The sequence below is a fragment of the Chlamydotis macqueenii genome, chromosome 3, assembly GCF_036417535.1.
Source record: "Chlamydotis macqueenii isolate bChlMac1 chromosome 3, bChlMac1.mat, whole genome shotgun sequence".
NCBI classification, from domain to species: domain Eukaryota; kingdom Metazoa; phylum Chordata; class Aves; order Otidiformes; family Otididae; genus Chlamydotis; species Chlamydotis macqueenii.
The window spans coordinates 107347673-107362029 of NC_141558.1; the positions used below are offsets into that span (position 1 = coordinate 107347673).

Below are 14357 nucleotides of genomic sequence, written 5' to 3' on the forward strand. Positions count from 1 at the left end.
TGTGTTTGCAGTATAAACTCTTGCTATTGGCTTTTTTTTAGGAGATATACTTGTTTTCTGGATTTCAGTTCAGAATCTGATAGAAATTGTTCCAGAGTTATGATCATGGCAGTTGGTCATTTTGGGACTGACTGTTGCAGGAAGGAAAGGACTTACACTGGAGTTCAGTACCTTGCAGTTTCTCTATGTTCAACCATGAGACTAAGAAAAATTCTTTATTATCAACACAGGAAAAAAAATACTACAAAATCAGTATTGATTTTACTGTTTAGAGCTTGATGACTTCTTAATTTCCATCTAAAATTTTTTGTTGTCTCAATTGTATAATAAGAAAATTTGAAAAGCAGACTTAATCTATGGGGGCATAGTGTGATGCCCTGTAATTCCACATTCATAGCTGAGAGGGTGTATTTTTCTTGAAGAGGGAGCAATTATTCGATAGCTGAAGTACGTGGCTGAGACATGAGCTCCAGCTTCTCCCGTTGGTTCTGCTGGGAACTCGAAGTATGGGTAACTTGCTTAACTTGTTATATACTGATCAAAAAGTTTATACTAATCAAAGGCAGTCCAACAGTTAGCAAATCTCAGGAGTGTTTGCTGAATGAAAGCATCATGAATGCTCAGAACTTCTAGAATATTAGTAGCTACTGTTTTCAGGTTTTTTGGGGGGTAATTTGCCTGGCAGTGTAAGCATCACACTTGATAAAGTTATACGTGCTTTGGCTGAATCAAAGTTTTGTGCTTTGTTGTGCGCAAACATTCACAGACAATCTCTGCCATGGAGCTTTTATACTCTGAGTAAACAAGTCAAGGGAAGAATGGGTAAAATGTATAAGAAAAGTAATAGAATGGAGACAGAATAAAATTTATAGATACCGAGAGCTGAATTTACTTACTGATACTCTAAGGAAAAAGATAACAGGAGTAGATGAGAGGTGGCAGGCATGGAGTTTTGTAAAAAGGGGAAATGGATTGTGGGTGATAGGAAAGAAGAGGTTTGGAAGAAGCCTGCAGTCACAGTGGTACAGATAAGGTCCCCTGAAAGCCAGAGGAGGTTCTCAGCCTTCCCATAGGGCCCCATAGTGGTTCTCCCAAGCTGGAAGCTTGACCTATGTGTTCTCTGCATGTTTGTTAGTTTGTTTGGTTTTTTTTCCCCCAAGGCACAAAAGGAAGGAGAGCTTCTAGAATGTATGCATCTGTCTGCACAATGCACAATTTCAAGGAATAAATTACTATTTTAGATCTTCCCTGAATGCTTCTCAGCTGCTGCTTTTTGACCTCCCTTCTGCCCCCCAGAACCTTTACCTATTCGCTCCTGTTATAATCAGCTTTGCTTGTTCTCCTGCCTCTCTCTTTTCTTTCTCTTTTTTTTTTTCTTTTTCTTTTTAAAGTACATTTATTTTAGGGATACTAATTTCTTGGTGATACCTAATAAAAATCTAAAAGTGAAAATTTTTGTTTGTTTGTTTCTATGCTTTCTTGATAGAACTGATATACAGCTAATTCCAGGTGGTCAAGGGAAAACTCCCCCCCCCTTAGTATCTTATATTGTCAGTGCTAGTGTGTTAATGGATTGGTTTGTTTGTTTGTTTTTCTTTTGGGGTACAACTTCGCTCAGTAAGTAAACTTAGTATGCAGTAGTATACAGTTCTAAATGAAGTCAAAGCACAGAATATGTGTAATGTGTGTGGTCTGTGAGGGGAGTATGTCCTTTTTCTGGCATTTATCAGATACAGAAATGATTTTTAAAAAGAATATGTTTTAAAAATGAATTGTTCTTTTCCTTAATCTGGTAGTACGTTCCTATTGCAGTTCTGTTTGATAGTTTTCAGACCAAAAAGCAAAATGTTTTGGGGGATTATTTTAGTCTCTGAATTACAGTTTCTGTTTTATAGGATAACTAAATCCTGAATACAGATAGTAGGTAAGAAAAAATAAAAGCAAATCCCATGATTGATAAGGGAAGTTGGGAGCACACTGTAAACAGTCAGGGAAGCCTCTGCAGAAGTTAGCCCAGGCCTAGACACAGGTGTGTTAGTGTGGGTAGTACTTTAAAAAAAAAAGCTGATGTGACTTCAGTTAGAAGAATCTTATAAAAATTCCTTAATCTGATTGCTAATGTTTCTGCATCTGGGGTTAGATTTTAAAGGTAGTATTTTTTTTTTCATTTTAAGTATAATTTTCCACATAAATCTTCCTTGTTCAAAGTAGTTCTATGAAGCAATCTGTTGTTGAGATTTCAGTTACTTGTAGTTTATACTGTCTTTTAATGGAAGTGATTAATTTCTTCTATTTGTTCTCTAAAGTTTTCTGTTACTCATAAATGTCTCTTTAGAACTTAAAAAAAAATTACCAATGTAAAAAAAAAACTTCAATAAAATTGTAAGGAAAAATGGCTGCACTGTGCAGTGCTTCTGACATTTTAGATGCAAGTGCATTTACATTTTACTTTGAAAAGTAAACAAAGAATCAAACAAAAACTCTTGGTCTCAGTCTACCCAAGCATAAGAATTCTGATTCTGTAGGAGTTTCTTTAGAAAAGGATTTTTTTCTTTTGCTAACACAAAAGAGAAACAGATCTTGAAAATAAAATACTGTGCAAGGCTGCTACAGCTTTACATTTCTAACTTGCTTTTGTGTATTTTTAAATAATTACTCACTTATACTTCCTATTTCTAAGAAGCTATATCTTGTTTGATGTGTAGAGTAATATAAATTTCTTACAATGTTTTCAGGAATATCAAAGGTTTGCATGAAGTTGAGTTTTTCTAGGGAATAGATCTTTGCAAATGGTCTCTGGTGTTTCAGAAGAGCATCTATAACTGCTAGGGAAATCTTGTTCAAAGTTCAGTGGCTTAAGCGATGTTTGATCTATGGACCACGGCTTAAGTTCTAGTATGATGAAGGTTAGAGTGTTAGAGAGGGTAAGATAGCATGATTTCTCACAAATTTAGGAATATATTCATGTATTTCACATGCTCTTGCATTGCAGAAGAGAAGTAAGGCTTTCAATTTTATTTATTTGTTTATTTATAGAAAATGGAATAATCAAGTCAGACAAAGTATTTGAAGTAATGCTGGCTACAGACCGTTGCCACTATGCAAAATACAACCCTTATATGGATTCTCCACAGTCTATAGGTAAGAGCATCTTGTAAAAATGACTGAGATTGTTCTGATTTGCATAACTGTGACTGCCTTTATCATATATATATATATGTTAAGAACGAAAACATAATTTTTAAAATTTGGAAATTTGTTTAGTTCTTTATCAGTTTATTCAATACCTTTTAACTAAGTTTGAATTTGTTATGGAATGCAGTTGGCATACTTGGATACATCAAGTAGATGGATGTTCTTTAGTCAATATTAATATGTTTAAATATGTACTTATTTTTTAAACCACAGCAATTTGTGGGGGTGCAGCTGGTGTTTAAATACTTAAAAATAATTTGTATCCACTTTATGTCAGGAACACTTTCTTTACAGAAATGATTCAGTTGAGATCAATGTAGAGTTTCTTAAACCTTTACATAAGACTTTTAAAATATGAAAATAGGCTTTAAATGGGAAGATCTACTGCTAGGACAGTTGTTTGGGACACTTATTTCCCATCCAGATCCCAATTTTATCTTTCCAAGGCAGGAGAATGAATTATGCAAATGTATGAATTTCTTTTCTTTTCTTCTTGACTTTTTTTTTCTCTTTAATAATGGGTGGTGAGAACTGTGAATTGTAATGGCATTTTTATGAAAATTTAAAAAAATATTTTAAGATACATATCTCCACAGAAACAAATTAGGTAAGCGTTCCATGTTTTCTCATAGGTGCGTGCTGTTTGCAAAATAGGTGAGGTTATTGTCTCCAGAAGTTCTATGGTCCCCACCACATCAAACTGAAACTAACAAATCCAGGTTTACATAGGGGCTGAGTGAAAAGGCATTACATTATTCTGGGAGACATCCTTCTGAATTCGACATGCTTGATCAAGCTAAGGCTATATAGTGACAAAATGGACATTGTAACTGAGATAAAGGATAGAACCTTTTTTTTTTTTTTTTTTTTTCCTGTCTGAAGTTGACATGGTATAGATTTCAGACAATGGGCATTAACTCACTTCTGAAGTAAGAGTACCTATGTAACCGCTGAGGGGTGTGTGTGTAGTGCCCTGAATGAGGGTAACAATTAAGGTATTGCATTTTACAGTCAATGTAATAAAGATCATAAGGTTGCCATCTGAACAATGATCAACATGTTTTTCCATTGTCTTGTTTTACAGGTTTCCAAGCAACAATCAGTGCTCCACATATGGTAAGCTTTAAACTTATGTGATGCGTATAAATGATTTTATAAGCATCCAAATGCTTCTGAAATTAAATATTTTATCCTAGTAAATTTAATGAATAGTTGATTGCAGTGATGCTGTTTTGAACTGCCTAGTGGGAGGGCACAGAGGAAACAGAGCTGGACTTTTCTTGGAGATGCACTTTGATAGGTTCAGGGGTAGTGGACAAAACAATGCAATATGAGAAATTCTGATTAGTTTCTAGGGTGAAAAAAAATCCCATTGAGGGTAGTAAAGCGCTGGAACAGGTTTTGCAAATTGTCAAAATTCTGTTCTTTTATATACAAAGAACCTGACTGGACAGGACTCTTAAGCAGCCTAATTTAAATTGCCCCTGTGTTGAAAGAGGGTTCGACCACAGGATTTCCAGAGATCCTTTCCAACCTAAATTACTCCAACTCTGTAATTTATATTTAAAAAAAAAAAAATTCAGGAGTGGATAACAGTGACTTCTATGCTATGGTATTACTGTAGTGCCTTTAAATCTTTGGACAGGAAAAAAAAAAACCACACTGTACTGAGATGCAGGTTTTCTGACAAGTGATTTGAAACTTGAGCGTTCATGACTAAGCGTTAAGAGGAGATTTCAGTACATAGATGTAGCGCAGACATAACTTTTCTGTGTCTTTATTTGAGATGAAGGATGAATAGAAGCATGTATTTTGTCCTTGCAATGTTTGGAAAGTGTCAAAACATAGTAAAAGTCTGAAAACTACTTAATTGGGTTAGAATTTACGTAGTTATCAATATAAAAAAATCAGGAATTTCTGACAGAAATGTGAACACTTTCATTCAAGGAAAGACAGAGAAAAAAGTACTGTGGCTAAGGAAGAAAATAAGTATTAATTATGTTTCCAAAATTTTAACTCACCTAAGTCATCTTTGAACTACCCTATGCTTAGCGCTAGTAGTATATGAAGTGTAAGAGCAAAAAGGAAAGGTCTACTCTAAGCAAATGTTAACAGTAAATATTCTAATTATTTCTGTTTTCTGGATGCGATGGATTAAGCTGTAAGAGTGTGGCAATGACTATCTCTGAAACATTAAAGAACGAATCGATTTTTGTAGTGTGTGACCTAAGCTTAGTTTGTGTGCTGGTCTACCACATAGGAAAGTAAAACTGCTTGAGAAGTGTCTCTGTAGACTACTGCATTTCACATACGAGCCTGGCTATCTGCCTTTGTAAAAGACAGCTTTTTCCCTACTCTTTGATTCAGCAAGTTTGCAGGTAATACAAGAGGTAGTTGTAGTAGCTGCTTTCCTTGATGCTCCAGAGCTGCCTTCTTCCTAGCTAGCCTCTGTCCCAGCTTATTCCAATGTATTATAGCATAACGATAACCTAAATTCTTTATGGGCCGTGTGCTGCTGGAACAGTAAGAGCCACCAGACCTGAAAATAAATTCATTTATGGTGTCTCTCCCAATAACTATATAAATTGTATGTGCTAGAAGCTTGAATGCTCAGGTGAGTTTATATAGATAGTTTATATCTATATATACTAAAAAAAGTGTGTGTATGTATACACATACACAATCTGTTGAAGTCAATGAAATAACAGTGATTACATCATGTAGTTAACTGTTCTCCCCCATCCTTGATTTTTTTGTAATAGAAAATAATTGTGAAATTTCTTACACAAATCCTCAGTGCATTGCCCAAAATCACGGAAGAAATGAACTTGTATTGGGTAAAATAGATGCTTAGAAAATTTCAAAATATTTCATCTCTATCTTCTTCTCTTAGCATGCATATGCTCTTGAACTTCTGTCTGACCAGTTACATGAAGGAGCCAAAGCACTTGATGTAGGATCTGGAAGTGGAATCCTTACAGCATGCTTTTCACGAATGGTGAGATATTTAATCACTTGGCCATCAGAACTGTTTGAGCTGTGACATAACATTAAAGGGAGGAAAAAAAATCATCCTTCATACAGTGGACTGATGTAGATTATACAGAAAATAATTTACTCTGCTGCATGTGATTAGTACCCATTTCTTACTCTAGCTGATACTACATGATTGAGTTAAAGGGTCCAGAAAATTGTGTGATGGTGAAGAAACTGCCTAGAAGGGAAGATTTTTTTTTTTTCTTGATTACATTTAAGTGATTGCTTTATAGCTTGAAGGAAGATGTTTGTCTTGTCCAGCCCAATTTTTACATTATCTCAGGTGGCTGTGAATGTTCTCATTGTGATCAATTGTCATGTCTTCCTGCTATGATTAGAGCTTAGTGAGACCTAAAAGAATCCTGTTTCCATAGGAAAATGTATTGTATGTATACAAATTGTCTGTGAATTTAACTTTTTCTTAAGTACAGTACAGTTAGACAGTACTGTACTAAGTACAGTACTGTTAGACTGATGGAGTGGAATGTAGTAAGTTCTTCCTTCTGCATTCCAGGACTTTATCTCATTGCTTTATAACTAGCAGAGACCTTCACTGAACTGACAAATAGTTTTTTGGTTGGTTGGGTTTTTTTGTCTTTCTGATAAGTTAATTTGGAATATGGTGATATGTATGGTAAATTCTCATATGGATATTTTTGTTAATTAGTTTTCTGTCTTCAAGCGCTGCTCTGTTCAGTCTCTGATCTCTTCTGGTTTCCTATGTTAAGAATTATATAAGAATGTTTACAGCTAGACAATGCTGTAGCAAAAGTATTTACTTCTTTTTAAGAGCTAGCTGCAAATTTAAAAAAACAAACAAACAAACAAAAAAACTTGTTTAAATAAATAAATCTGAACAACCTGATCTTGTTGAAGATGTCCCTGCTCCTTGCAGGGGGGTTGGACTAGATGACCTTTGAAGGTCCCTTCCAACCCAAACTATCCTATGATTCTAAACTGACCAAACTGCAGTTTAGAGGAAATCTTAAATGTCACTTATTCAACTTTCTACCTATTATTTTTGGTCTAACTTTGTAGTCAAGAATCAAGTGCTAGTAGCATGCATGGGAACTCCAATCCTACAAGTGTCAAAACTTTTGTCAAAGTTATGTGTATTTCTCACTAAAAAGTTATTAATGCATAGAGGAATAGCCATATTCAATACGTGTGATAAATGTGGCTGTGCGATTTTTTTTCTTTCAAAACAGCTATATAAGAAAAGCTGGAAAAAATCTGCAGAGAGGTTAGAAATACCACAAAAAGGAGATCTCTTTCCAGTTTTGCTGAAGTTAATCACACTATCTTTTTATTGCTGTATGAACGTCACGTTCATCTTCTGAATCCTCCTTGGTGATACACTGGAATGCCTTACAGACATGCGTTTTGTGAAACACTGGATAAATGCTTTTGTTCTGTTTGATAGTATTACTACTGTGCAAAATGGATCTTGCTTCATCCACTTGAATGAATGGAGATAATATATGCTGCTCTGACTTTCTTTCTCTGTAAAGTTCTTTCTAACAGTACAAAAGCTTGAAAGAAGTATATTATGGGGAATGATGGTGAAGTGTTTTGCTATCAAAATTCAGTTGAGGATGTACTTACTGCATCATGTGGATGTTGCTGCTTACTCTACTTGAGATCTAGAATGAAGAGCTTGAGTTTGTAGCACAAGCACCTGAGTGCACATTGATGTAGTGACAGCTTTATTCCTATGATGATAATCTCATTTGTGGTAGTTCTGTGAAAGCTTTATGTTGTCTTAGACTAGTAAAGCATCTTTAAGATTTTTGTTTAGTTTTTCATGTTAAATTGCTGTGATAAACTTGCCTACATAGCATACGAACTTAAGTTTATTCACTTTTAAGGGTTGCTAGCAAGTTAAATGAATTATGGTTTTCATATTGTAAGTACTGGAATTATAAAAAAAGTGGAGTATATTTTTATTCTAAAGAAACCATGGAGATCCCGAAATTTGTGCCATTTTCCTATTGTCTTGATTGTGGACACTTCAAAGTTCCACGATAGTAGACAGGAGTAATTGATGAGAACTCAGAAATAGCATAATGGACTGTGACATACAGGAGGAGATTCTCTTACTTTATATCAGGCTATTTTATGCTATGACCTTTTTGCTAGATTTTAATTTATTTGTTACCCTTTGTATTACTCTAGATCTTTTGCCAGCTTCTGGCATTGCTCCAAATAGCCACCTGTGAAAACTTGCTGTGTGTCTTGCTGTGTTTCAAGGGCTAGGCTAGTGATCTTCCACTTGAAAAAGGAGATAACAATACTCTTCTGATGTTTTTAACATAGGGCTTGTCTTAGCAACATTAAGATGTAAGAAACAGAAACATAACCAATGCATGCAAATATGTCCAAAGACAAAGTTGAATGATAACATGGGCTGCTAGGATGTACTCTTCTGTTGTGTTGTTTGAGCCGGGTTCTGTTAAATGATCAGACTTTTTTAAGATCTGGATTCTTTCTCCTCTCTCCAAAATTGGAATAAAAACAGAACTCCAGAAGAAATGCCTGTAATGGAGTAGTTTTTGTTAGTAAGCCTTTTTTCCTCATCAGAATGCACAGGTCTTCTGTGACCTTTTGTAAGTTATGAGCTCTCAAAAGTTCTGCTCTTCCTGTGGAACAGAGCTGTAAATCTGAAAGTAGATTCATGAATCCAAGGGTAGGTGGAAGGTAGTTTGTCCCTGACTGTTAATTGCTGCATTTACTTCTGAAAGAATAGGACTGTTGAGATAACTTAAAATAAAATGCATGACTTACTATTTTCCTTGAAGTAAGATCTTCTGTAGAAGAACCTTAAAGTAAGTCTATTCAACATGAAAAGAGATTAGTTCTAGTTTGTCCTTGAAGTTGTTACTTTCTATTTCAGGTACTGCAAACACTCCTGCAAATTTAACTTCCAAAAATTCAGACAGAAAAATCTCCACTAATAGTATAACTTAACTGCATTGCATTTCAAAAAAGACGACTATAACAAGCATTTATAAGACTGTACTGACAAACTTTAATTACCAGTTGCTTCTGCCAGTCAGGATGTGTCATTCCAAGCAGTAGTTTTAATAACATGGGAAAATATACTACCACTTTACTGGTTTTTGTTTTAGAGAAATGTGTTCAGGAGGTAGAAATACTCATTCTATAAAATCGAAACTAGCAGAAACTATTCAACTGTATATTTTTATTCCAGGTTGGTCCCAAAGGACAAGTTGTAGGAATTGATCATATCAAAGAACTAGTAGATGACTCAATAAATAATGTCAAAAAAGATGATCCCACATTGCTGTCTTCAGGAAGAGTGAAACTGATTGGTGAGCATCAGACTGATGTACTTACTAATTAAACTGATATTCTTTCCAGCAGCTGGTTGAAAATGACTGGAATTGGATGTGATTAAAAATTCTAATTTGAGAAGTTAAACCAAAGAAAGAAGAGCAAAATGAAAATTTTATAATCCAAGTCGTATTTAGGCCTTTGAAAAATATCGTCTTCACACAGTTTTAAGAATGAGGTTTCTGATAAACTTAAAGAATATGTAATCATTCTATTAGAGAAGCTTAACAGAAAAGTGTTTTTCCGTGAAAACACTTTACATACTGAAGATCTGTCATGTTAAACTTGCTATTTAAAATTGAGTTTGAATGCAGAGCTTTTCCTGAATAAATGTACTGTCATGTAATTTTGACCATTTTAACAACGCCTTCATACTTCTGATACAGTAATTGAGAAAGCTGGATGCAGAGAGTCGAGTGGAAAAAGTACTAGATTGGTAGTATGCATCACTGAAGTTTATTTAAAATTATATAAGGACAGTGAATTGATTTTTTTACTAAAAAGATGCAGGAGGTGGCAGGAGGAAAGCATTAAGCATTCCTTTCATTATCATTTTATTTGTTAAGTTTAAAAAGAAGTTAAAGATTAGATTATTTTGAGGCTTCTTACAAGAGCACTTGGGAAATTATTAATATGGAATGTTTGACTCTTACCTTAATTACCATTTTGGTTCTTGGTCTTTTTTTTTTTTTTTTTGCAAATAAGCGAGTCTTCTAAATCTTTTTAAAATAAGCCAATCAACATATGTACTTGTACCTGAGTATAAAATGCAGTGTTCCTCACTGAGAACACTTATGCTTTAAATTTTATTGGAAAAGAAGTTGTACTGAGACTGTTGGGGCTGGAGAGAGGCAATGGGGTATAATTTCCATTGTTGCTCTACAAGAGCAATTTGAACTTACGCTTCTGATTATACCTGAAACAAACTCTGATGCTCTTGGGAATCTAGAATTTTAAGTAAACGTTGCAATCTTTATCATGTTTGATTGTGTAGCAGGATGACTAAGAGACTTCTGAGTAGTTTTGTTGAGGTACATTTTTAAAAAGTACAGGTGGACAAGTAGCACTTCTGTGAATTAGGTTGAGAAGAAGAATGTTTCAGCTGTGCTGGATTCCTGGGAGCTCTTTGTGGTGCTAGAATCCAGACAGAGCTGTTCTTTAAAACGAAACAAAGAAACCCCTAAACACCCTCCCCCCAACACAGAAACAAAAAAAAACCTGAAAATGCAGGGTTGATGGGTGAGGAGAACTGAATTCAGACTAGGCAAGTATGCTTCAAACATTCTGCATTGCTTTGTCACACCTCAGGTGTAACATAGCTGCATCTCAGAAGCATCAACATTATTTTGGGGTGTCTCAGTAATAAAACTCCACTGAGAGCTTGGGAGTACTTAGGGTATGTCTGTATTAGTTTTAGTTCATGGAGTTCAGGGTTTTAGGGGGGCAGGGTTGGTATGGTTTGTTTTGTTTTTTCTTCAAATCAGGAGGGTGCCTTTGAGGTGAATCTCTTAACTGCTTCCACTTTACCACACTTTGGCTTGCGTGAGTACTGGAGAGCACAAACTGATTCCTTTTGAATGAAACTAGACTGGATTATGTGCTCTGAGAAGCAACCAAATATGTTTGATATGTTAATGGCTATTAAGCCAACAAGACTAGAATTAGACCAGAGCGATCGTTCTGAAATGCGTATGTTGCATGGACATCAGGTTCTCAGCAAAAATTGTTTTGCTATACACATCTGCTTCTATTGTACTGCACTATTTGCTGATGCAGACATAGCCAGAGGCGATGAGGGTATTCTAACCACTGCTGTGCTTGTGCTACAACTCTGAGTGAAACAAGTCTGCATAGAGATGCTGAAGGCTTGAGTACCATGATCAGCGGATCATGTGTTCAAAAACAAGCTACAAAACCCTTTTATGTCAGAAAGGCCTGACACTACTTCCCCCCTCATCAACATCCACTACCCACTGCTGTGATTACTTCATTAATAGACTCTGTGTAACTGGAGAACTCAGTAGGATGGGTGATATTATTCAGAATGTAAGCACAAGCTCAAAATTTGGGCTGCTCTTTCCCCTTGGACATTGAATAATGTAATAATTTGTATCACACTGAATAGGTGAATGCTGACTTAACTTTTTTTTTTTTTAAAAAAAATCTTCTGGATATCTAAAAGTGTGTTCCTGTTATGGGTAGTTATACACCTGCCTGCTGTAGCCAGGAGAATTTTTGTGGATGTTAAGGGAAGAGCCATGCTGTGCTTGATTCATAAAAAGGAGCATTATTTTTTCTGTGTGTGCTGATTCTGAAGATGGTAGCTTTGCTTTGGACTATTGATTCTAAGAGCAAAGGGTTTAGATGTTTTGGGTCCATTTTACTGCTGTCAGTGAAGTTACAGGATGGCAGAAGTCACGTTCAGACTTCTCTGGACAGTGCACGCGGTGCATTTAAGTCTCAGAATACATGTGTTCTTCAGAAGACAGCTTAGCAGTTTCTTTCACAGCTGTTTCTTCAACTTAGCAATCTCTTCTTTTGCCAGCAGTACTGGAGATCACTGCTTTTAATGCCTACTGCTGCATCTTAGGGAGTGAGGGTTTGGCTTCCTGTGTAACTAGCATCATTCAAAGCAGCATATGTATGTTTGAGCTAGAGAGGTCTTTCTCCATTGCCTTTTCTGATGGAACAGCAGCTTGATACAGTAACGCATCGCTACTTCCTCTTTAGAGGAAGTGTGCAGTGGTACTAAGCAAGTATAAATGATGTACCTGGCTGCATTTAAGTGGTTGTTCCAGGAGAACCCACTTTAGCAGAGTCGGAGATTAAGCCCTGGAAATACTGGAACTTTCATCTTAATTACTGGCAACAGTAATAAAAGCTGACTTAGTGGAATTGGTGATCGATAGACATGAGTTCTCTTGAAGCATTTGGTAATGCTGTCATGACAGCTTCTGCCTGTGGCCCTTGGTTGAAGCTTGTGCTGGTCGGAATTGATGATATGAGAAGATAAGTCACTGAGCTTTAAGGGGCTTCTCAGCTACTGGGGAAAACATACTCTCTTCTTACAGTCCTTAAGCTTTGGGTGCAGAAGGTCCTTGCAGGATCATGTTTCAGGACCTAATATGAAAGATGACAAACTCCCCGATTTTATTTGTTTCAAGGAGCTGTCCAGATCTTCCTGTACACCCTTGGATGCTTAAGGGTGGTGTTATTGTCCAGGTGGCCCCCTCTGTCACTGAGGTCAAAATGAAAACTGCTATGGCCACCGTGTATTTTTTCTGCCTTGTGAGTTGTTGGAAAGCAAAAAAATTGACAAATTCTCAGCCTCTGGCAGGAGCTTAGAACTTCTTTTGACTAATTCAGCCTTTTAATTAACTTGCAAGTGATTGCACAGAAGTTGAACCTCAGTCTGAAGACAGGAAACCCCAAACAGCTACTTGTGGTGAGCAGAGGACTATGTTCATTGGTCTCCTTGATTTTTCTTCTTGACTGATTACTGGGACTTCTACACTCACTGAGTATGAATTTATGGATTGTTTAGCCTCATTTACTACTTTTGTTCCTAAATAACTCCAGAGAGAGCTTGCCTAACTTGCTCTGAATTTCCCATTGGTTTCCTGTAAATACTGTGGATACCATATTCACATCATCTTTCAAAACTTAACTCAAGGTCTCGTTTAGCGTGCTACATTTTAGTGGCTTAAAAACCCCCTATCTGCTCCCCTTTCATCCTGCATAACTGGGATGGTACGAGACATCTGTGATAGAATGCTTCTCCATGCAGCTTCCACCAAAGCTGAAGCTGCATCGATAGCCATCTGAATAATTAATGACTCCTGGCCTCTTCCAAGCAGCCACCTGGAGCTCTAGCCGCAGGTCTGACCTGGCTATCCGTGTTAGTCCAGCAATTGTCTGCAGGAAGGATCGTGGGACCTATCTGCTGGCAAAGGAGGATGCGTGGGAATTAGTGTGGTACTGCACTGATGTAGGAATGCAGGTGTGGACTTCCATGCCATCTGGTAGTGCAGCTATAGGTGTATAGTCCATGTGAATACCTGCTTTGTCTTTCCCTCTCCTTTAGAGTCTTCGGATACGTGCTTCTGAGATTTAATGTTTTAGACTTAAGATTTGCATCATATTTAGGAATGGTGTGCATGAAGGCAAAGCAAAGTGTATGTTCTAGGAGAGGAAATGAGGGAAAAAGTCACCTACATTGGAATGGTAGGGCACGTAAATACTTAAGTATCTTTTCTGAGTGTCTCCAAGAACTTTCATTATAAATCCATGCTTTCTAATCTAAGGTTCTTCAGTAATATTTCATATCTTTTGTAAGTGTGTGTATGTACATATAAGGGTGTTATGTCACATCTATTCTTCCATGATGTTAATATTTTTAAACTTACTTCATCATGTTATTACTGCTCAGCAGAATTTTAGTTGAAATCTGAGCATAGCCTTTTGTCTACCTATACATATTCACATCAGCTGTTTTCTCCCCACCTTTTGAAAATGTTAAAAAATAAAGTGTTTTCTTGCAGTGGGAGATGGAAGAATGGGATATGCAGAAGAAGCTCCCTATGATGCGATTCATGTAGGAGCTGCAGCACCAGTTGTGCCCCAAGCAGTAAGCCTTTATGTTTTATGTGTGTGATTCAGTAATCTTTTAGCTGTAAAGAGCATTTCACATACATATACATGTGAAATATTCGGTAGATTTGCACTGCTGGGAGTATCAGTGGGCAGGATTGTATTACTGTACGGTGTGGTAT

At 36.4% G+C, this 14357-nt stretch overlaps 1 protein-coding gene across 2 annotated transcripts in view; it reads left to right on the forward strand.

Moving 5' to 3' along the window:
- The window catches only part of PCMT1 (protein-L-isoaspartate (D-aspartate) O-methyltransferase), a 35276-nt gene that overhangs the window by 9461 nt on the left and 11458 nt on the right, over positions 1 to 14357 (forward strand). For both annotated transcript variants that reach the window (XM_086743329.1, XM_086743328.1), the window contains exons 2-6: positions 3037 to 3141; positions 4280 to 4311; positions 6089 to 6193; positions 9443 to 9563; positions 14127 to 14212. In XM_086743329.1, the coding sequence (XP_086599455.1) occupies positions 3037 to 3141; positions 4280 to 4311; positions 6089 to 6193; positions 9443 to 9563; positions 14127 to 14212 (449 nt within the window). The remainder of the gene's footprint in view (positions 1 to 3036; positions 3142 to 4279; positions 4312 to 6088; positions 6194 to 9442; positions 9564 to 14126; positions 14213 to 14357) is intronic.